This window comes from Temnothorax americanus, unplaced genomic scaffold (assembly GCF_048541705.1).
Source record: "Temnothorax americanus isolate GAGA-0224 unplaced genomic scaffold, ASM4854170v1 Scaffold4, whole genome shotgun sequence".
In the NCBI taxonomy this organism is placed as follows: Eukaryota; Metazoa; Arthropoda; class Insecta; order Hymenoptera; family Formicidae; genus Temnothorax; species Temnothorax americanus.
In genome coordinates, this window is record NW_027509547.1 from 6,786,526 (window position 1) to 6,811,313 (window position 24,788).

The window sequence follows — 24,788 nt, forward strand, 5'->3', positions numbered from 1 at the left end:
CGAGATTAGAGTACAATAATTATATTAGACACCTGCAATGTCAAGATTGCGATACTTTATAGTTCCTTGATTTTATACTTGATACGTTATATATTCGTCGTATATTTATGTAAGCTACGTACACGGTAAGTAGAAACAGTTCTTCCAAGAAACTTACGTAGAAATAGCGAGAGGCGAGACGTTTTTATACGCAAATCTTTCGTTCCTAAACGCTTTAATTGTCATAAATTTAATGTAGATTCAATTAAGCAAACAAGTATACGAGAGACAACCGAGTATGAAACGAAACTGCAAATAACGGAATTATCTTTAATGATTTTTATTATCATTAATTAACATTGAGATTATTTTATTATATTTTAGGGATCAGAAATTTGCTATTCCGCCGATGGAATCAGCGATAAAATCCGACGACAGAAGCAAGATATTGTTAAAAGTCGGCACAAAAGCGAAAACAAAATGGCAAATTTTGTACATAAATCAGAAATTAATTGAATTTGAAGAGTCACACCTTGTTATTGATTGTGGTATGGTAGGTATTTTCTACGATGTTGGATGCTGGCATCTCAGAAGAAATACTTTTTAACGAGTATTAGATGCGCGATGTACAATTTCTTTTCAAAGCTATCACATACTAATGCAAAGTAGCAGATTTTACGCGAAGAATTTGAGAAACTTGTAAGAAGCTTCTGTGCAATTGTTATAGAAATAGTCATATAAAATGTTATAAGAATTTTCGTCTTTTAACAATCACCGTCTTTCTAAATAAAGTAAGACTGACATAAATATGACACGATTAATATTTTCATTGTTGAGTTAACGATATAATATAATTTAATGCACATAACGTAATCGCTTCAAAGGATTACATCGTCATTAGTGCCATTTTTTTGAGATAAGTATGTTTTTAAAAAAAAATTAATGCACAATTTTTTGCGATAATTTAAATATTTATTGTTATTTATTACAATATATTACAAGAATTATACTATTTATAAATGGAACCTTTAATTAGGTATACATTGCATTATTAGATGAATATTTGCCAACTTTGCCAACATTATATTTTATGCTCATAATATAAACTTTGCCAATTATATTTTGTGTTCATAAAAAACAATAATTTATTGATAAAATTAATGAATATCTAGTAGTTATAAAAATATTGAAATTTAGTATCGGTAAACATGTATATTCATGATAAATAGATTATCAAAATTACGTTGGTATATCAAAAATTACAGAAAATATTAATATCTGTGTATGACACTTAATCTATTAAATTGATTCTGCTATAATGCGCATATTATGTATATAGAACAGAGATGATGTTTAGTTGAGCAGCGATATCCGAACATGATTGGCTAGGTCTAATAGTATAAATATAAATAAGATACAAATATAAGAGATATCTAAATTAAATATATGTTTAATTGGTGCTCATTATTCTCTGCTGAACCATCTCTGCTCAAACATATGTATTATCGTATTAAAAACAATATACTTGTAAAATTTTTGTATACAATGAGTAACTCAAAAATTTCCAATTTTCTCTCATTAATGAATTTTCATATTCAACGTCATTACGAAGATTAATTGCGAAGCATCAATTAATATATAAATTATTTTTGTTAAATGTCAAATACATTAGATTGATCATTAAAATTCGAGTAAAATATTTATCAGAACCAACTTTAATTCAATTTCACTATAAATTTAGTTCGCAATCGAATTTGCTTAATTTCCGATATCAATTAACTATGGGATTAACTTTCTTAGTAAACGTTTGCGTGAGAGAAAACATCTTCTATTTCATCAAGAAATTCATTCTATATATTTTAGAATGAATTTCTTGATGAAATAGAAGATGTTTTCTCTCACGCAAACGTTTACTAAGAAAGTTAATCCCATAGTTAATTGATATCGGAAATTAAGCAAATTCGATTGCGAACTAAATTTATAGTGAAATTGAGAGAAAATGCATATACTCTCACCACAAATGTACTAGAAGAAGTTTCTTTAATGCAAATTAATATTATCTTAAATACGCATATTCGCATGTTAAAACAATTCTCTCGCAATTTGAAAAGTTTGACAAACTTAATTTTGTTTAAGAAGACCACAGAATATTATCTTACAAAGCAGACATGTAAAACGTTCAGATATATCTTATTGAAATAGTAATAGTTAATTAAACTAAGCAGTTTACAATGTTTACATGTTATTACATAATATAAACTGTTAATTTCAATGGTAATCTGAACCAATTTTCAAAAATATTAATATGCACGCATTATCCGCTAATTCATGTTGGTATCATCTTTTATTTTTACCAAATGTAATGCTCTTAAGATAAGCTGCTCATGTACTATTAGAATAATTGAGAGCAATATGTTCTCGATAATATAATAATCAGTTAATTGAGAGAGAAAGAGAGAGAAGAAAATTTTGAGAGAATTGTAACCAAACTCTCGCGATTATAATTTTTACCAAATGAAAATACAACGTGCCGTGCATGATTATAAATTCCTGATTGTACACACAACTGCGTTTATTCTTATTTATTCATAATTACTAAGGCATTGTTAAATTATTATAAGTTAATGAGATGTCGTTGTGTGCAATTTGTTATTATATTCTTCTATAGGAACGTAGATCGCAAATAAGGCACTTTGATTTCTTAAAAGAGTATATGATTATAAAAATATGATTTTGTAAATATCTTGTATAATACAAAGATTGTTTTCATTAACTATTTCAGATGTTTATTTAAACGATATACTTATCAATCTTTCAACAAAAACAATCCATTGCTACAACTATATGACTAGTATTTTATCTCTCAAAAAAAGATAAAATAATCTAATCTAATAAGATATCTACAAAGATAAGATTATCTTAATAATATCCAGAGGTTAGATATTATTAGGATAATTATATAAGAGAATTATTATTATCTTGGAAACTCCGTACATAATTCGATCTATGCGCATCCATTCGTCACGTGTTGCGTTTTACAAAAATGATATCGTTCGCCAAATTGTCCGGATGCTCCACGAAACTGTAAACGTAGTATCCTCGATGGTCCATCATATCGATCAGGTACTTTCGCCCTTTTGCATTGTGTATGTACTCCACAGAGAGGGCCTAAAACGACGCACATGTATAATGTATATCTCGTGATCATCGTGCCACAGAAATAATTACGTTCGGTTTCCAGGAGAACACGAGACGCGAGATGCGAGTACACAGCGTGTGTAATCTCGCATCAGTCGCGCAAACAGACACGTGAAAATGTCAGATGGGCCGAGCCGAGGCAGGGGCCGTACCTTTATATCCACCTCGTTAAACGGTATCGTTTCTAAGACATCGATCTCGTTGCCTTCAATGTCGAGGCTGAAATAATCGACCGTTTCGACTCCCAACGCGGCGATATAAAGTGTCAATGGAAGGCACTGCACGCGGATATGCTCGCCCGTGTAAGCTACATCGAGCGTGTTTTCCGCAGGCGCGTTTTCCGTCGTATTCTCGGGCTCGTGCAAACGACCTATGTTCCTGGCCATGAGAAAGGATGCCTGCAATTTCGAGAGACTCGTCAGACTTTTCCAAGTCCTCGATAATGTCAGTTTAATCGAGCGCCGAACCGAAAGTTGGTGCTCGGGTTTCGCGACAGTTGTCTCAAAGTCGTCGCTAACGATGACAAATCATCGATCGTTATTCCTTACCACCGTGGGGCTCTTAGTGACGCTGAGGCACGTCGGCGAGAGATAGGCCTTTCTGTTTTTCTGCAGCATCTTCGTGAAATTGATGGGATCCGCTTCTATCAGGAGACCCGACCATCCATTAAATCGCTCCAGAAACAATGTGTTGCTGCGCATTTCCCCATCGTACGCGCCACACTCTATGAAAAATCCATTTTTCTGTAGAGAGCAATAAATGAAATTCGGTATTTATTAATACGCTAAGAATCGATCGAGCATTTCGTTATTGTGCATTCGTCGAATCGCTTATTGTTGCGAAACACAAATTTATTTCTCGCATTTTCCATGAAATTGTGATAACCGTTTTACTAAATTGTGATAACCGTTTTACTACCTTGTCGTTGAAAATTTCGCGTATCACGGTTGATTGTCCCATTGACGGATCTTCCACACCTGGTTCCTGTAACTCATATGGCTCATCTGGATCATGATTCCATACCATCCAATTTTGTTGAATATCGGTCAGTAAATCGTGAAAGGCTTCTGGGCTCAAGGCGGATATATTCTTTTTGTTGTACCATTTTTCACCTAAATAGTAATTATTGTTATTTTTAAAGCCTTATTTTTGGTATAACTTGAAGAAATATGAATTAAAAACTATACGCGCAATGAAATATTATTTTTATAATATATTTTATTCGGTTATACACAATATTACTATTCGAGATAAAACAATTCATGCCATTATTTTTATACAAAGCAAAATAGGAACTAAATTTAAATATTATACACACAGGCAGTCTTATATTCTTTTATTAAAAATATTCATTTTTCTTAGTTTAAGAATAATAATGTGAATTAACTTTCTTCTAAAATAGATTTCTACTTGAAATAATATCCACATGATATTTTAAAATGAGAGAACTCTGCATCTACAAAAGAAAAATAATTTTCTCCGACTTATTGTTAAAACAAATAATTAAAACGTCCACACAGCTCAATTACCTGCTCGGTTACCATGGGTTATCGGAACTTTAGTCAAATATATTCCTTGAAAAGTTTCTCAGATAAAACAACAAAGTAAGACTGCACAATCTTATACAATATATCCAGTTACACATATCTATATATTTATAATACAACAATGACAATATATGTAAAAAAAATATATGTCTATATCATAATACACGAACCAAAATTATTTTTCTTTCTACTTCCAAAATTCTGCTATTGAAAAACGTCAGTCAATGTCAAAATTTGAAATTTTATTTGTGATGATAGACACAGCTTTTATTTATCACCTTGTATTTTAAATACATTGTTAGTAATTCTCAATATTCCCATTCTACGAGGTTATTTGCGTAATTTAAACCCGTGTAGAATAACGTAATGTACCTTCGATCATCACGTGATACGAATGCTATATGCTCGGATCGCATTTCGCTAATTATATTTAATACGAGTGCCGTGGTCCAGTAAGAGAATAACAATAGGTAACATGTGAGTTACGCAATTACAATTTACAATTACAATTTTCCAATGTTTAAATACGATTTTCTCGAAACGGAAATTTCTATAAAAACAAATATTAATCTACCTTTTTGACTAATTTTTTTTTCGTATGTTAGTTCTTTTCCCGGTTGCATTATCAATAGAAAATTACTTTTGAAAATCCTTTTGAGGCGTCATCGTGTGTCGTTCGTTACATGTATAAAACTCGCCGAAGCGATAAAGATCACAAAACGCACACGTCTTATTACGTTTATTATTAAGTATGTCTGGAATGAATTAGAAACGATTAGAACTACTTACCGTTGGAGAAGTTGTACCACGTATGCAGCACTGCAACAGCGAAATAAAAGGACTATATTGCTACTGCCTTTACAAGAAAAGAAGTAAATTTGGAGGGAATTCTCACCTGTTTGATAGAGGTCCGCGGGTACGTCATCCAGGTACGTATCGCGTAATGTTGTGTTATTCTCGATAGACGGGTGCCTCGTGAGAAGCACGATGCAAACGACGCACGAAATTAACGCAATCAGAAAAATCCACTTTCGGCGCGAACAATAATTTGAGATTTGCCTGTGATAGTTATACATATTGGTATAATTATACGCGTTAACTGGGCATCTCGAGAAATGTCAAGGAGCGGTGACGAGGCCGCGAGGCGTCGTTTCTTCCACGTATAGCCACGAACGAGGATTCGACAAGAGGTCATAAGTTTATGCTTTATACGCGCGGCTTATCGTCAACTTTTAAACATCGTTTACCGCGTTGCAAACTTCCGTCGAGAGAAGGAACTAACAACGACATATAATCGTTTACAGTTATATTCAATAATCCAAGGATTTGCATCTTGCGCCACTCGGTGTACATTAAATATATAGCGATCGCAAAAGATTCCCGTGTGGTTCCCGTTTCTTTGACAAAATTTTAAATCATTTCATTTGCTTACGTAACGCTGTAGTTGACCTTCTCGGAATTACGTGAAATTGAAGAGCGGATTATGAATGATATGGAATTAATTACGACCTAAAACCTGTTGCGCATTGCTGAGCGTACAGTAATACGTGCGGTAATTATCAGATAAGAGTATTATAAGTTCTGCCTATAGAATTTAAGTCTGCTTTTTTACGTTAAAATCGACCTTCGCGGAGATTGAATAGAATTTGAAAAATGAGGCACGAAAGTATAGAACTCTGGACTGACACGACAACCGGAAGATCGTTAACGCAGCACCCGTGAAATATCCATAATAATGCGGTACGTTATATACACATACAAGTGATGAAAATATATGGTGCATACAAATACAGCAAACTTTTTTTCGAAAATTATATGGTCCTTTTCCTCTCGGATATAAATATGAATTCTACATTAGACATTTAACATGTTTTCAAGATAGAAAATTCACAACTAATGCTAACGCTTATCGAAAATCAGCAAGTCTGGATAAAAATTTATAAACAGAGATAAAAGGCTGATCACAAGGTTTTACAAACAAAACGAATCGATCGATTAAAATAACTCAGTATTCAATCCAGAAGACAAAATTACACAAGCTTTTCGTTAAACATGTAAAAATCGCGTTAATATATATTTTATATAGCTGTAAAATGAATAAATTAGTTACGCAACAGTATCTATTCATATTTTAATAAAGTGCATCATGCATTTCTGATTATCTCCATTATTTGCCTTCCGCATTGTGTAATCAAAAGTATAATGTATAACTTTTAATTTTTTCTCGGACAGACTTAAAAGTGGTTTTAAGCGACGTCGTTCGCGGATTCTGTCAAAGAGTGATTAACGCAACATATGTTTCCGCTAATACGTCTTTCGAAACTTCCGTTTTGCTCCTGCCAGGATTGCCATTGGATTGTCAATCACTGTTCGTTCGGGTGGTCGGGAGTACTTCTGTCGAAGTTATTTCTCTTATACACGCGCTGATCAGTTTAACAGGCACAAGTCAAAGGGTTAAATTCCAAAGCTGACAGAACGCTCGCGTAATACACAAGGAAAAACTTCTCGCGGCACAACGTATACGCGCGCGTACGGCGAGCTCGAAATTGCAGTGAACCAGAAGAATGCATCGCGCGGCTTCGACACGCGAAGTAAATTTAGCACAGAGGCGTTTACGCGAGCGCGTCGTGTCACGGTTCACAGTTCGCGAGGCAACGGCGAACGAAACGGCGCGGGCCGTTCGCAAATGCTGATGACGCCTTCGCACATCACCGAAATGAAATACGCGGAAAGAGCGAAAGGCTCGCCGCTCTCGCTGCCGTATCCCGGCCACGAATATCATCGAGTGCCGTCGACACCGAGCTTGAAGATGCTCTTTGAAACAAGTCGATCTGTGGGTGTGTGGGCATGTAGTGTGTGAATGTATGTTTATACAGGGTGTCCCAAAAATAAACGAGTTTAATTTAAATCCTCGATGGACGATTCGCCTGACATCAGCTGATTACGACAGACGTAGAATCCATTCGAGTTTGTAGTGGGACTTTCCACCTGTACTTCTAGATTAGAATTTGATGCCTACGAATTCCTCTTTCCTTCTAAGAATATGTTATATAGTTAAAAAGGGAAGAGAAAATATATATTTATCAAACACAAATGTATAAACGATATTTATTCTTTTTTTTAAATATCTATATATGCACATTTACAGTAAGTTTTTCATGGATGCTGTATAATTAAAAAATTTTAGTCAGACTTTTAGAGAAAGGAAAACATATAATGAATGCCTTGATAATTAACATTTCTTTAAGCAGAAACGGATTCGGCACCCACCAGTTAATCATTAATAACAAATTTAAAAAATTTAGCAATCAATTTTTTTAAGAGAAAATATGAAGAGAGATAAATATTTCTTTTTAAAAAACATTTGAAAAAACATTAATATATCAACGTTCTCCTGATCTCCTTAAAAAAGCATTATTAATTTTACAGAATTGAAATTTTATGTAATATACAAATTGCGATATTATACGCAAGAACAAAAACCTCGTGAGAGAAATAAAAAATACTCGCTTATCTGTTGTTCGATTTTTGTTAATATCTACCACGTAACTAGCAGTTATGTTAAATAATATACAATCTATACTCACGCACGCTAAGCGCAACGTGTATGTGGATTACGGAGATCAACTTCTTTCCAAGGTGGATTGACTTATCTTTCATTAACGAATGTTATTACTAATATTAGACATCGGCGTGTGGTCTCTGTTAAGAGCGAAAATATACGATGTGGAGGCCTTCTTTACGTAAGAAAAGCGCGTCGCGTGTCTTCGCATGGTAACAAACGATGACTTGAGGAGTGCATCGCATTTTTTCTTTCAATTTGCATAATAAGGTATTGTCTGGCGTAGCGTTTATCGATGATGTATGCAGACACGATATCTCGGAAGATAGGAAGTTGAAGTCTACTGAAGACAGTGATCGAAGAAATACAAGTCGCTAACCGATAACATTTAAACGATTCACGCAAATTTTTCTTTCGTTGCTAATGAATGCAAAAGCTCGGAATTTAAATCGTTATATAAGCAAAGAAAAGAATGAAAATAAAAATTATTCTTTGCAATTATTTATTAAATGTGACGTTATTAAATGTATTATTTTACAAATAATTGAAGTAAAATACAATCATAGATTTATTAATATTTAAATCACTATATTAAAATACGCAATATCGACATTATCTGTTATTATATTAAATTGTCATATATTATTTCTTAGCACAAGATATCCACAGAAGAGCACTGACATTATCGACCGTTTTCAGTCATTCAATATGAATATTTGTCATGCAACAATTAATTTTTTAAATTTACAGTTACTCTGTTTTTCACGAGTATGTATACATATACACTCTACGTTAGAATATATTATATATTTTTGTAAAATTTAATTTTTTTATGTACTGAAAACAGTCGATAACGTCAATACTCTTCTTCAATTATCCTGGATAATCACGTTAGAGTTATAATAAAAAATTAATTTTCTTTGATAGTATTTCTACAATGTTGCATATATTCGCGCGAGCATATTAGAAATAAAATGTATTAGAAACATTCCAGGAAACCTTCGTAAACTTAAAAAAATGCCAAACGCTTTTGTTCTTTAATCTAAGATGCAACATATTGATTTTCCTAACAACTCATACATGTTTCTCATGTACATCATTTGAAGATAATGTTACATAAATTCTTTATTAATCCAGAAAATTTTTAAGCAGTTGGCATTTATTAATGATAGCTTCAAGAAAAGCTTCGATTTAATTTCACGAGCGGAGAACGCATATTCAATGAGACGCAAAAAGCAAATTAATTTGAATGTTCAGGCAAAGTTTCAATGAAGTTTCGAACTCAACGGACATATATCGGCGCGCCGAAGCGCGCCGGTTTCAGGGACGTCCCGTATTCCATCGGCGTCCGTGTCGCGCTATATCTTCCTTCTTTTTCTCGGTCGAACGTTATATCGGTTCACGGTTCACGTCGCAGTCATCGACGTAGACGGCAGCCGGCAGCGGCGATCATCACATGATTTTCGTGACGTTGTTGTAGCGCTGCTGCCTAAGCTGCATCGTCGTTACGAACATGGCCGCGGCGGAATGCGAAGCGAAGGAAGGCACCTCGGCGGACCTGTTGAAAACGCCGGTGTTGTCGGACGAGGCGGTCAGCGCGATCCAAAGGGATGAGAGCACCGGCATTCCGTTGCAGACGCCGTGGACCTTCTGGCTCGACAAGTGAGATGGAACGCGGTGATTTCCACCTTTTTTCCGTTCCGCCGTGCGACGCAGCCCGACACTCCCGACAGTCCCGACGCGACGCGGTGCATTCCCGATCTTTTATCTCGCCGCTCTTGTCAAACCGCGATTGTTCCGCGACAGCTCGCGAGCAGCGTCGATCTCCGAAGGTCGATCGGCAACGGATCCGAGATCGCCACCCCTATGATATCCCTCTGTTTAAATAGCTTAGCTCAACGCGATGCAAAAACGTGATAGAAATTAATTTAATATATGTGTCTTTATAAATTGTACGTCACTCTTCTTTCTCGCAACCGCCATTGCGTCACCGAAGAACAGTTTTTTCGTACATTCGTATTTATGTGTTTTATCAATGAATATAACGATACGTACATAAAGTATTTACCATTATCGTTGCGCGAACCGAAGGAAGATAATTGATGCGTTCAATTACACAGTTATATAGTGTTTTAAAAGTAAAATTAGTAGATAATGTTAGGCAGAATAGATGTGTATAAGTTTTTCTTGTAATTTTTTTTCAAGAAAATGCTTTATTATCGGTGAACTGATATGTTTAATTGTTGTAAGTGGACACACACAGTGCATTTGTGTGTGAAATGGAATACTCTTCGTGATTTCTTCTTGAGTTTTGCTTGTATAAAACTTCAAAGAAACTATTGCATTTCTAATATTTGAAAGAAAAAATTTGTGTTATAATTATTCGATAACTGATAATTTGATCGTATTTTCTGTCTCAAACGTTTTTTATCACTGTATTGACAGATTTTAGAACAGGTTTTATTCTAGACACATTTCTATGTACAACTAAAAAAAATATAGTATTATTCTATACCCTATAGTTTATCAAATTTACCACTTTTATCTTGATTTATATTACCTATTATCGTTTATTGAATTTGGAGAAATTTGTTTAGATGCAAGAACCAAATTGATTTCTATCACAAATATAAGATTTGTTTTTTATTGCTTATATTATTTACCGCATTAGAACTTCTCATCTCGCTGTCGCTAAATTTCAAACATATAGATACCTATTTCACTTTAAGTACAATAAAGAGTGTATACTATAGTTCAGCTATAAAAAAAAGAACAGACCTCATAACACATCGCTAATTCGTAACAATTGCTATATATTAACAGAGCCATTCCCGGCACAACCACCGAAGAATACAAAAACAATCTGCAGAAGATCTATACCGTAAACACAGTGCAAACTTTCTGGGCGGTCTTCAACAACATACCAAATGCCGGGGATATGCAGGTATGATAAAGAATCTGTAAAAATCTGCAGAATTAATTAATTCGTCAGTATAGTACGTTATACTTAATTAATTATTATAGGAAATAAAAGAACTTAAGGGGATACTAATTATATTTGCTAAAAATAATGTTGTTAAATCTGTCAAATAATTTTAACAGCAAGTTTATATGTTTCTACGAAGAAATTCAGTCAGTGGAATTTTTCTATTTTATTAACATAACAGGCCTTCGTATAATAAATTGATTGTGACAAAAAGTTTTATTGCCCTCATATATATGGAATTTTATTTTAGCAGCAAAACCATTTTCCCATATATAGAATATACTTTTTGTCGTTCGTATAAAGTAGGAAAGATTACCGTAGACCTATTATATTTATAATTGGCATTAATTATATTATTGCTTAAATTGCTGTTCTATATAACGTTTAATTACACTATTTGGCATTTATTAATGAAAAAGCCGTCTTATTATTTATTTGCCATTTACAATTTATCATTTATATTTCACATTAAGTTATTTTTATTGATTTTTGTCCCCAGGTTAGATACAGTTACCATTTAATGAGAGACGACAGATACCCTTTGTGGGAAGACAAACTGAATCAAAAGGGTGGTACCTGGAGATTAAAGTGCCATAAACATGATACTGTAAATATTCTAATATACATTTATACGAACATTTTTAGTTTTTGTCCAGACGATCTATTTTTATATTTTTCTGCCCAGGACTTTGAAATGACGTCTGACATTTTTGTGTGATAAAATTTAATTTTGCAGGCACATGTGTGGAAAGAAGTGGTGCTCGCAGCTATCGGAGAACAGTTTGCCTCGGATGTGGCTCAGGACGATGAAATTTGCGGCGTGACTGTGTCCATTCGTGACAGGGAGGATCTCATTCAAGTACGTATGTCGTGGACAGTAGCGTTCATCGTTTAATGGTACGTGATCATGGTAATCAGATGGAATTGAAAATGTATTATCTTTTCAGATTTGGAATGTAAATGCTGATCTAGTATCAAAAGCCACGATTTTATCCAAAGTTCACTCTCTAGTGCCTAACGTAAATTTCCTGGGAGAGTTTTATAAGTGTAAGTATTGATATTCTTCTGTTAGAAAAATTTACAGTCCAGAGCAAAATGTATTTTTTTTTCTAGATCATCAATCCCATCACGCCTACGGGAGACGTTAAATATGCGACAACATTGTGATGAAGATTATATTAAATCGTTAAATATATTACATAAGATTACGACAATAACGAACATACGTTTATGTGATCTATCAACAATGTTCGTATTATCGGGTAATGTGAACAAAGTCCTTTCTAGAAAACTCGAAGAACAAAGAATATGTTAAAGGGAGAAAAAGAGTTGTCATTATACATATATATAATATATATATGTGTGTGTTTTAAAAGTTTGTTACTTGTGAATTTTGTTTAAATGCGCATTATTCGATGCGTTGTTTACACGCTGGATTCGATATCTGGAATCGAATTGCTGTTGTAACCGTTTTACAAACGTGAAATATATTTTTATATTTACTATATGCGCGTCTGTGCAGTTTATGTTTCTCAAGACAACATGCTTTTATAAGAGTGCGTAACATTTCAAAACATTACTGCTTGACACGTACGAAACTTTAAATCCTTATAATAAGAAACACAAGGTGATTGATTATCAGTTAGGCTGGTTGGAATGCTTACGAAATTTGCAAGAAGCGTTTTTCTTAATCTGAGTGGCAAACTACGCATTTACGCGCGCGAGAGAGAGAGAGAGATTTGCATAGAAAGGAGGAGCACATATCTGGCGCCCACCGTGTTGTGTTATTGATTGAGACTCATTATGTCCACCTTGGAAAATTCATCAACATCAAAAGTAGCATTTAAGAGAAAAATAATGTGAAATTAATAATGCTACAAATGATTACGTGTGCCTGTTAATGCGCATAGAGATTAAATATTGACCCTGAATTAATGGAGACCTGAAGAAAGTGTTTACGCGTGCGAAGAGTATCGTATCAGTATTGATATTATGCGAGTTAACTTATCTCGTTGACACTCGGCTCGTATATCTTTATTGAATTCTTTAAATCGAGAAAAAACGACATCAAATATAAATTACAAGTCCTCTTTTTTAACACTCAGAACATTCAGAATATTTTTATGTATTTGTAAAGAGTTCGTGAATCCGGAATATATATGAGAGCTTGAAGTTGAGATTAGATGGAAGAATGTGTATGTGTGTGTAGTTCTGTTTCATATTATAGCAAGATAAAATCTTCATTTTTTTTCTGTAGATAAAATACAAAATTTCTTGGTCGAACCAATGTGAACCAAATTTGAATGACAGTTACTCGAAGTTTCTTTGGGGTTCGACTGACGATCAATTAGCGTCTTTCAGAAATTCCTTGGAGCATCTTGAAAAACATATTTTAATGTTTAATTTGTCTCTCTAGAAGCCAGTAACATTACCCGACTACTTGGCGCCGAGTTAACATTTTACGGCTCCCCGACATTATTCATGTTGACGTCAACAAGCGAATGCCTCGAAAACATAAGTTTATTCAAGCAGCCAATGCCTATTAAACTAATTTTAAATCTGACTTAAATTATGTCCGCAATTTGCATTTTTCGACGTTTATGTCGCGTATCGACAGAGTATCGCGAAAAAATATTGAGATTCGATCGTTCGCACTGTTTCTACGAGTCATATTCTTACATTAATTAAATACAGCGCGCGTTACGCGTTATTTTCTTCAAGATAACTTATTTTAGAAAGAAATCTATTGATTAAAATGAAAATTTAATTAATCAATCATTTAAAATCACACTTTTGACATTTTAAAATGAGACTGGCGTTATTCACTGTGGCGATTGCAGTATATCTGCGAATAAAAGTATTAAAAAAAAATTATCTGAATATTAACACACGATGTATTGTACTTTCCTTAATTGTTTAAGCGATATTAGTTTTACGAGATAGAAAGTTCGACCAGAACTAAAGGTTCTTTCTCCTTCTAGCTATAAGAGAATATTAACTTGGCGTCCAGTTCGAGCTTGCGTTAAGTTTAGATTGCAAATTTGGACCGTCTTGCATACAGAACCGGAACTATTATCTAATGAAAAAAAAGCAAACATCGATATTCATCGATTACAGTTAGCTTGCGAAGCGAGTTCTCTTTTTCGGTTTTGAGATACACAAATAAATAACGGCGCATCGGGGCCTTACACACGGCCTTGCTGTGCGAGAGGCACGTGTATACAATTGCGCGGGTGTAAATATGAACGTTAAATTTTACAAATGTCTCTCTCTCAAGAGGGGAGAAATGACATCGATTTAGAGCCTTATTACTTCGGTGTAAAGTTTTCTCGCATCTGAGTCATCGTCGATAATTATCTTCAAGTAGCAACTAGTTATTCTCATAAAAGTTGCGGCGCTCATAATCAATCTATCATTAAACCACTTCCTTGGCTATGAACTATTGTTATGCTTCGAGGATTTTTCTCATGGATTTAGACATTATATAACCATAATTGAATTGCACAATTTAATTCTAATCTAAAGCTTCTTGCTTCTGGTAATCATACAGTGTAGTTTTAAAAGTATATTACGGTACATGCGTATCAAGTATGTAATGTGACTAAATTAGTGTTCTCTTTTCAGCATGATGGCTAGCTTTTCCTCTTGGAGGAATTTATATATATATAAAATATAAAGAATATAATATAAATAATATAATAGTATATATATATATAATATAATAATATAAAGAATCGATTTCAACGTGTTATTTTTGGTAGAACAAAATCTGCTACGTGCGAACGTTTCAGCTTATCGCGGAAAATCCACAAATTATGATCTCTCAAAATAAAAGAAGGACGTTTCTGTTTATTCGTGGTCAGTAGTGTCTGTGCTAAAAAAAAAGGAGGTTAAAAGCGAGGAATAGAAATTAAATTTTTAATTTTTCTCTTGGAGGAACTTAAAATATAAAGAATATAATAATATAAATATAGTATATAATAATACAATATCGATTCTAATGCATCATTTTTGGTAGAATGAAATCTGCCACGCGCAACGTTTCGCAGCTTCGCGGAAAGTCCAAAAATTACAGTCCCACAAAAATGTGAAATGCCTCTGTTTATTTGTGGACCGAGCCTACTGTTTCGGTGTCTGTGCTGAAAAGAAAGGATTAGAAGCGAGAAGTAGGTTATAAATTTTAAATCGCTAGGCAGATTAATTCCGCAATGGTCGCGGCCGCCTCGGCACCAGACTAATCTAGCACGCGCCGCCGCTCATTATAATCCAACTAACTGTCTGACCGGGACCGATCCAGGATCTTCTCGAGCAGAATGTCCGAAGATACGGGATTTCCTGATTGCGGAATGGCCGGAATGGCGCCGCGCTGTTGATGGGACACACGCCGCGTGAACGTATATGTATAACATACATATGTGCTAACACAAGCAGACCTATATACTGTTACATGCTTTTGTGTTCAGAAATTTAATCGGAATTTTTCGCACCTACGCGAGACATCGTTTGAGAAGTCAAAGGCCTCGCAGGAAACTTTAAGGAATCTTCATTGTGGGCGATAAAAAAAGGGTTTTCCCCCTAGCTCGATGTTTTATTTATCACATTTTTCTTTTTATTTACACTCTATTATACAAATATATTTATTGATGCATATAAAACCGGCACTAAAAATTTTCGTAGCGTGACATAAGATCGCTTGATGAATGTATCGTCGATATTTATATACATATATGTCATTGGAGAGACATGAAGATACCGCGATTTCTTTATGACTTCATTGTCTTGATCCCGCGCTCGCGGAATTTTTAACGAAAACAATCTGATCATATCGCCTCATTGTCCTAATTGTCCCACCGTCTTTTTTACGCGATATTTTAATTCGCACTAATTTTCACAGGCGTGACATTGTCACGCACCGCTGCGCGTGACGACGAAATGAATCCGACAGCGAAATCGCGCATTATCCCGTTGAGATACCATAAATATGGATCGAGGCATTGGACTTTTTATTAATTGCCGATAAATTGTCTATTCCCGTTTTGTAGAAGTACGATTAATATTAGTAACTTGTAACTTCACGCATTCTGCGCTTCGTGATTTATTTGACGATACTCAGGTACGGCCTTCAGAGGCCGCCGAGCGATTGTATATTTTAATGAACAAAATAACATTCGTCACGGGACACGCGGACTCTTATTTCATATTCGCCCCGCGCGACACGCTCGCTCGGCTCCTCCCAATAAATTATCAATTCATTTCGATGTACTCATCTCACGGAATTCCCTATCAGACTTTGCCAGCCATTAATCAGCCCGCAACATTGTTCTCTCATCGCCGGTTTCTACATTCCTCTGCATGACGACAACGATGACGACGGTACCGCCTCATAAAAGTTCGTTATTTTGTAGAACATTCTCGTGTCATTTGCAAATTACGGTCGTAATCATGCGACCATTGGCCATCGTCGCTACCGACCATCCGAAACTGTTCCTTTGTCCCTTCCTCCCTTTTTTTTGTTTTCGGTATTACACACGTCGAAGGTCAACCGATAATGTCCGATAATTTCCGGCTTGTTTTCGCGAAATCATAAGGTAATGTTTTCCGCAAAGCAGCCGTAGGCAGACGTATTTCGATCGTTATCATTGTCATTATTATCATCATCACCATCATTATCATCATCATTATTGTCTTGTTGCCGTCGTCATCGTCGTTATGGTACGACGACCCAGAGAAAAAGAATTACGTGAATTTTTGATCTATTCCTGCACGAGGACTCCCGCATTCCGAGAAAGGTGAAAAATCGTGATCGCTGAAACTGGAATCTCTGTTTCTTTTTTTCCCTACGATTTGTGTTAATGTGACGACTTCGCTCGGATCCACATGTTTTGACCACGCCGTCATCGATCGATCGTTGGACTGATTGTGAGAAAAACCCCTGCGTTATCCGGTAACGATTACGTCGACCGGAACGCTGTTCTCCGCACGTGCCCCCACTTACGTATCGCCGATGTACAGTGTAAAATTTGTTCAATCTGCAGAAAGAGCAAAACATCCTGCTTGGTTGTACATGGAAATATTTAAAATTTTTTTCTCATAGATTATATTCCACTAAAATAGATTTATCCGAAATTTATATTTTAATTTAATAAACACACAAGCAAAAGGCTGCTTTGGATTTTTTAATGTAAAATAAATGAGATATAGCGAAAATATGTATAGTACTTTATAAACTTAAATACTATTTTTATATTATTTTATAACATTTAAACGTTTTCTCCTAGATAAATCAAATCTACTTATTTGACAGCTATTTAATTAAGCTGCTTAATTAAGCAATGTAAATTAAATTGTTAATTGTTACACACACATTTTTATAAAATGTTTTCGTTCTTCTAAATTGTACTCTGTACTCTGTACGACGCAATAGAGAAGGAAATTGAAAAACAGGAAATGATTTTCAGTCCCCTTTTCGATCCGCTTCCGCTTTCTCGTCCTTTCTGCATATTCCGTTGCGATCGATGGGCACGGGAATCATTGTTGCGCGAAACGATCGACGCTGCGAATCGTGCGATATTATCCTAAATGTGTCGAACGGACGCTCGGTTACCACGGTTTTTGAATGATGTAATTGCCGTGGTCAGTCTGATGTCGAAACTGCAATGTGGTTTTTGATTCTTCGCAACCGGGAAGGAAGTAATTCTACGCGAAAAAAATAAAAATCAAAAACATAGAGAATATAAAATCTCAGGATATTACCTCTCGAGGTTTCGTTCTCAAGAAAATAGATTTTGAGAATTATAAACTTTCCCGCATTTATTCGCGAGACGCAGGAGAATTACAATAAGATAGAACTTTTATAATTTGCATCGATAAATAAATTTATACGAATAGTTACGTTCATTTCAATTTAAGATTTTATACTAGGAAGCGGACAACGTGTTGATAATTTATTTATGTAATGTCTATTTCACACAGATTTGGTTCCACTACAACATTTAGTTAATAGTCAATGCTGTCCAAGAAGTCATAACTTACGTACGAATTGATTCTGTGACTATATCAAAATACCTTGTCTAGAAAGATAATAATTAGGCGACAATTCACTTCCGGCAACAAAGTCCTGGTTCACGTATAAATTGGCATCGATTTAATTTAGCCAGGGTCAAGCATCACGTGCAATATAGAAATTTCAATAAATTTCGGATTATTTCCATATATAGTGATTATTAAACTGAAATTATTTATAAACCAAAAATGATAGTGTTCCGCCAATATAGATTAACAATAATAAAAGGTTTTATTTCGACTTAATTGGCTATTATATAAAGTTGACACAAACGTTACGACGTTTCGATCCTTGGGGTTCGGATTCTTATCGAGCAATTAATAAAAGAGAACCATCACTTTCACATTAAACCCATGAAGATTTTTGCCGAAAAAATCATAAGTGTAAGATGTAGAATGTCGCTGATCTACCACTATAGTGACTTGAATTGATGCAGTATAAATGCGCAAATTAAAATCATTGTGTCGTTGTAAGAAGTAGCGCACGTGTTGTCGAGGCGAGCATGTTCATGCGACATGAAATTATTTAATCGCGTTGTTTACAAGATATTGCAGAAGTGCACGAGTCACTTTATTTCTCAACGCAAATAATTGGTTATTTAACTCACTGTTATATTTTCTTGTAACGAATTGTGTCCGCGAAGAAATAGAAAATAGAAGCTACTGCTATCAAGTCTACGTGTGAAATATTTTTACGTGAGAAACCAAAAGGAATCTTTCTATCAATTCTGCCATTACATAATTAATACCGCGCGCGGAGATTCTTTCCCGAGGATCCTCATTATGGGACAATACCGTTAAAAGAATGTAAAACGAATGTATAAGAAATTCATGAATTCATCTTCAATGTTTGTTTGGCCAAGTTGGGAAACAGTTTTAATTTCTATTGATTGATGAACCGTTAAATTTCTTAATTGATTATTTACGTAATAATTATCATTATAATTATACCGTCACACTGAAGATCTCTCCTTAATTTAGCAAATATTACAGGTACATGCGAAGTCTACGCATTGTATATACCTCTGCAATTTTTTCTCTTATTAATAGACTCCGGAGATGTAATCTCAAATAAAATCATGGGGACAGGTATTATCTTGATTCGTCGCAAGAAGATTAATGTTTTTTTGATCAAATTTAAATGAGAAATTGTATTCTTTATCAACCAGAATTAACATAATATGAATTGCAAAAGATTCTTGCAGTTTTTATGCAGTGAAATAGAAAGATCCATCTGCCATCTGCCTTTTGTCCAATTGTGCAATTTTTTTTGCAAGCGTACGATTTTAACAATCGCAATAAAAAGTGTTCCGACGAGGTTTCCTGTCAGTGTGCTGCCGATGTGATATATTAATCTCCGAAAATCACATTAAAAGCTCACAATTAAGTAATCCGACAGAAGCAGTCGTCGGTAATTTAAAAATTATCAATTAATTAACTTATTGTTTTAATAAAAATGTTATTTTAATGTTTCTAGAAACGCAGCAATGGAAATTGAAAATTCTATATATCGAAGCGTACATGAGCCTATTTCTGAGAAATTATAACTAACAACAAAAGAACTATATAATTGGTTGTTATCTATTTTTGCTTTTAAGGCTTAGTTTATACGAGATGCTCCTCATTTTTTATCGTTATATAATTATTCGAGAAATACGAGCGTTTAGACATTTTCGTTGTGGAAAAGCCGATACAAAAGTCGGCTAAAGAATCAGCAGCAGAAAGAACATTCCGTGGATTCGGGACATTATAAAGTTATAAATTAATCATTCTCGTACAATCGCTGCGCGTAAGGAAAAAAATGATTTCCGATCGCGAATTGTTTGCCATCGCGACAAATATGGATGTGGACTGCGTTTCGCACCAAGCCGCGCGTTTAGATTGTGTCATTCTGCTTTCCAATTCAATTAACCGTGCGCGAGCCGACCTCGATGTATGGAGCTGCGTATACGAGCGTAGTCATCCTTTCAGTCGTTCAACATCATCGGCATGGAAGGATATCCGTCATGGTAACTAAAGAGCGCGTCGATTCTTATATGCCTTACTCGATTAAAAGCGCGAAGACCGTCGTAGGAGGTCAAGGGACACCGGTGACGGCGCGCGTTAATTGGCCGATTCCCGATTAACCAAGTTTTACGGCCGAGTGATGACAGCATCCTGCGCGATTTCGAATCCGTCATTGCCGTCGACTAACGACTTGTTCGTTCATTTGTTTCTATTTTTTTTTCTAACTTGTAAGATCGTAAGGCTCTCAAGACTCTTAAAATGAAGAAGTCCCGACGTGCGCCGCGTATACATACTTTGTACGTTCGTTTAATTACGCGGAGGAGAATAGGATTTATCCTATAGAAACATAATAGAGGTACAGCCAATTCAATTCAATTCAAATTTCACGGTGCATGCGATAGTAACGAGATACCTTCGTCAGTTTCCAGACGATTTGAATCTCGTGATGATTCCATCGCGATGGTACTCCCCTTTTACCAATTAAAGAACGGCGTTACGTGCTAGAGCGAATTAATTCCGCTTCTTGTTACACAATAAATTTATTAGCCAGGCATACATAAAACCCAGGATATGTAAAGCAGAAGTTATAAGTGCGACATAGCTATTGTTCTACGGGATGAGACCTGACCACCTTGAATATTTCTGTTAGATGCAAATGTTTGTTGTTTTAATAATTTGATATCGCGGATCTATTCTGAAGCATATTTTCCATAAGCTATATTTTTTTCTACGTAGCAGCGTGTAATTCTTAATTTTTTCTCATCTATATTACTATAATATTTTACATTTTACTATTTTATTATAATCTTCCTGTCTTTATAGCCATCAAACTTATATATCTTTTAATAGTCATTAAAAACGGACGTTAAAATGCGTGAAATGCATACATTAAACGTTAAAACGGATTTAATGACAATTTAGAATGAAAATAGTATTGCTTCTGTTGGATTCTTCTGAAAAGTCATTAAAAACTATGATTATAAATTTTAATTAAATAATAATTATTATTCATCGTTCTCTTTTAATGGCTCCATATCGAATCTTGTTCACCTATCTTTTGACGGATGTTAATCTGGCCAAAAAATCTCATTTTTTGTAAGTAAAAACTCTGTCTCAACAGAATAATATCTTTTAAATATTATTCTGATTATTTTTATATTTATTGCTTATAGTGATTTTGCCTACACTCACGATTTTATGAGACACGAAGAAAGAGCGAGTATATACTTGTTCTTCGATTTTTAATAACGACGAATTTCATTAATAATGATTAATAATTCGTCAGTGATTATTTGTCATTATTAAAAATCACGATATCAATATAATTAAGATGTGAAGAGTAAACTCGGATAAGATGGCCAACCTATAATGTTCTTTCAGTCTAGCTCGCCATGAAACATCGAATGAACATGATGGCCATACCCGAGTTTACCCTAATTGACATCTTAATTATATCAATATCGTGAGTTTTAATAATTACAAATAATCACAAATAAACCAAAATTTGCATCGTTCCTCTAACTAAATTATGCAAGGTGATCGTCGAGTTCGATTCCCTGCGCTATATTCACGGCTGCAAGCGCAAAGCTTAGCTGTTAAACGGACGGATCGATGAGATTATACTAATCTGAAAGATTACTGGGAACGGCACCCGGTACGGTAAAACTAGATGCACATTCGCACCGAATAACTGCATGTATAATGAGAGGTGTGTTATCCCGGCACATGCACGCTCTATACGAGGTACGCAGAATGCAGAATACGCACGTGAGCGCACTGAGCACGCTCGAGCGGCGGCGTTTGCATTCTCACGTTGGTCATCGCCACGGAAAAGCATCGTAATGCCATTGTTCGATTTCCTACGCGTAAATTTTCCCTATAGCCGCGCTCGCACATGCATTCCGACGAACGTAGAATAGAAGTCACAAAGTGCAGCATAAGATATTAGCCGAGGAGAGAAAGATATCCTGTCCCATTATAACGGATCGCAATTTTTTCAATAACGCGATAAAAGATTCTAAGACAATTTTTCTTATCTTGAAGATTACATATTTAATTTTTTTAAATGAATTTTCTTAACGAGATAACAACGCATATTCCAAAACTAAGGGAAAAGTCTTGTTTCCCAAACGACTTCCTATTTCAAAAAAATTGCAGCGTTAAAATAAATCGATATTTATTATTTTATTCGCGCTTTTATCCGCGCGATAAAAAAAAATTGCTTTTCGCGCACAATGCACAGTCAGACACGCGACATCCTGACAGCGCTTGGTCGATCTACCGTTCGAAGCACTCGGCATAAGTTATCTCGACGAAGCCTACGTGTGTGTTTGCCGATCGTTCGCACGAAAAGAGACGAATGTGAAAGTGAAATTGGGAAATGATGTACAAATTTTACATCTCGTATGCCGTGGGCGCGCGATGAATAAATAACGCGACAGGCGTTATGTGTGTACCGCGCGCTGCTGCTATACGAATTACGCTTTACCTGCCGGCAAGTCTTCCTGACAAACCTGACGCCGACGCCGACGCGATCGCATACGGGCAGCAACAAAATCGGTGTCGCTCGTTAATTGACACTCCGCTCACGCATTCATTTCAACGATGCTCGATATGTGATGCTCGTTCGCGATCAGTCGTCGCAATAATGCACACTCGTGTCGTTCGCTTGCCCTTATCCGCTGCTCGAAATCTCGCGAGTTTATCTATAATCAAAAAAAGAAATTTATTTTCGTAGCAAAACTCTCTGTCACTACTTTCTAATACTAGATTTTGTTTGTATGTATAGTATGTACGAAAGCGGCACTACGTCGCCAGCATAATTATTTATTCGATGATATAACAAAGCCTTCCTTTCGTAAAATGGAAATTTTTTTTTGATGAAATTTATTCGTAAAAATTCAAATCTGTGCTCACTAATTTAAAGAAAAATAATATTTATTTTTAGCAAATGCAGCTCATTGTTGCAGCAAGAACTTTTGAAGACATCAGACTGTCTTTTGAAGACAGAATAAAGTTTATCGTTGTTATAGGGAAATAATTGGAAAAAAGTAATCTTATTTTTAAACAATATAATACAAATCTTGCAAAAAACGATGATTTCTCCCAAAATGTCCATTGAGGAAAAGTTGACTTCTCGTAAAAAAATTTGTGGAATGTGGATATATCCTATATACATATGGACTACCCGGTACGTCGTAGAGAATTGAACGGGATCTACTTGTTTATTACTGTCGTAAATTTTTCTTGTTTACGTTTAAGATTTTATGAACTCACGAAACGTATTAGAGACCGTCTGCTGATAGAAGGTCAATAATTTAACACTGCTTAGTGATTTATGTTAATTTCGTCATTGACAATGTCTTCTTTTCATTCGGCTTCAGTGTTTCATTTTAATTCACGGACAAAACAAGCAACGTGTTAGCCAAGGGTTAAATAGAACCGATAAAACCTTGGCCGGTTTGCCTTTCTGAGGTAATGTACTGCGGGTCGTTAACAAGTAGGTACGTGCGATACGTTTTTACCGAAAATTCTCACATTGCGCGTGCGAATGACGTAAAGGCGTTCGACGGCTGTAAAATCATCGTAAAAGCTTTTTAGAATTTCGCCAGACACAATTGCACAGACTCGAAGGAAAAAGAATTGCCCTTAGGGCCCCAAGGAATAGGATCTAAGGATGCTGAGGCAGAATAACCGGACAAACGAGATCGAGCCCCTTTTCAGAGAAAGAGAGACAGAGAGAGAAAGAGGCGCGTCCTCTCGAAGCAGTCGCTCTTCACTACCTTATCCGATTACTTATCGCTGCCGATCGGTAAACTTCATCCTAAAGTTGTCTTCAGCGTTTCAAGGGAATTATCTATGATATTTTATCCGGATAATCGTGAATTCGATAAATTTTCAACCGATACCTGAGTCTCTCACTCTTTCTAATCACGCGCAATTCGTTCCGCAGAGATCGTACCGCAATATTTCTCAATTAATTAATTGAAATTGTGAGAGGGGTAATTTTTTTCCGGCTATGAAAAATGATTGCTTCGGCGCGATGCATGTGGCTCAGGCAAGAATGTCGACGCGGCGCCGAATAAAATTACGAGGTGCTTTTTTTGCACTTTCTGCATACCTGTGTCGCGTCGGCGCGAATTCGTAGAGCACCGGTAAATATCGACATAAAGTAATATATAAAAATGATGTATACTTAATAAGCATAATTATGACATTAATGAATCTTCACCTTGAGTCTCTCATCCATTTCACTCCACGTCGCGGGAGCTGTAAACTTTCTTCGACTTAGCCCGCAGGAATTTCGGCGCGGCGCCGAATAAAATTAAGGAGCGCTTTTTTTTTGCGTTTTTTTACATCCTTGATCGCACCAGGGATTTCCTAGAGCGCGTAAATATTGCTATGTAAAATAATACACCACGTGATTTCGCGATTAAGCTCGTGCAAA

The 24,788-nt window shown here is 35.3% G+C and overlaps 3 protein-coding genes across 7 annotated transcripts in view; 2 read left to right on the forward strand and 1 right to left on the reverse strand.

Annotated features, from left to right (window-relative positions):
• The window catches only part of Ethr (ecdysis triggering hormone receptor), a 48,795-nt gene extending 47,667 nt beyond the window's left edge, over positions 1-1,128 (forward strand). For all 5 annotated transcript variants that reach the window (XM_077415383.1, XM_077415385.1, XM_077415384.1 and 2 more), the window contains one exon: positions 364-1,128. In XM_077415383.1, coding sequence (XP_077271509.1) covers positions 364-495 — 132 coding nt within the window. In that variant the 3' untranslated portion in view covers positions 496-1,128. The remainder of the gene's footprint in view (positions 1-363) is intronic.
• Positions 1,129-2,344: 1,216 nt separating this feature from the next.
• Positions 2,345-8,558, reverse strand: LOC143902463 (uncharacterized). The gene is made up of 6 exons (XM_077415394.1): positions 5,620-8,558; positions 5,514-5,543; positions 4,096-4,289; positions 3,726-3,920; positions 3,330-3,575; positions 2,345-3,147 (listed from the first exon to the last, which is right to left on the reverse strand). Exons 1-6 carry the CDS (start codon positions 5,798-5,800, stop codon positions 3,001-3,003), a joined length of 993 nt encoding a protein of 330 aa, XP_077271520.1. The 5' UTR covers positions 5,801-8,558; the 3' UTR covers positions 2,345-3,000.
• A 1,058-nt stretch (positions 8,559-9,616) lies between these two features.
• On the forward strand, positions 9,617-12,781 carry LOC143902467 (eukaryotic translation initiation factor 4E type 3). Its single transcript, XM_077415397.1, has 6 exons — positions 9,617-9,948; positions 11,110-11,230; positions 11,772-11,879; positions 12,009-12,131; positions 12,220-12,319; positions 12,386-12,781. The coding sequence occupies exons 1-6, from the start codon at positions 9,800-9,802 to the stop codon at positions 12,418-12,420; spliced, it is 636 nt and encodes a 211-aa protein (XP_077271523.1). The 5' UTR covers positions 9,617-9,799; the 3' UTR covers positions 12,421-12,781.
• Positions 12,782-24,788: the final 12,007 nt, after the last annotated feature.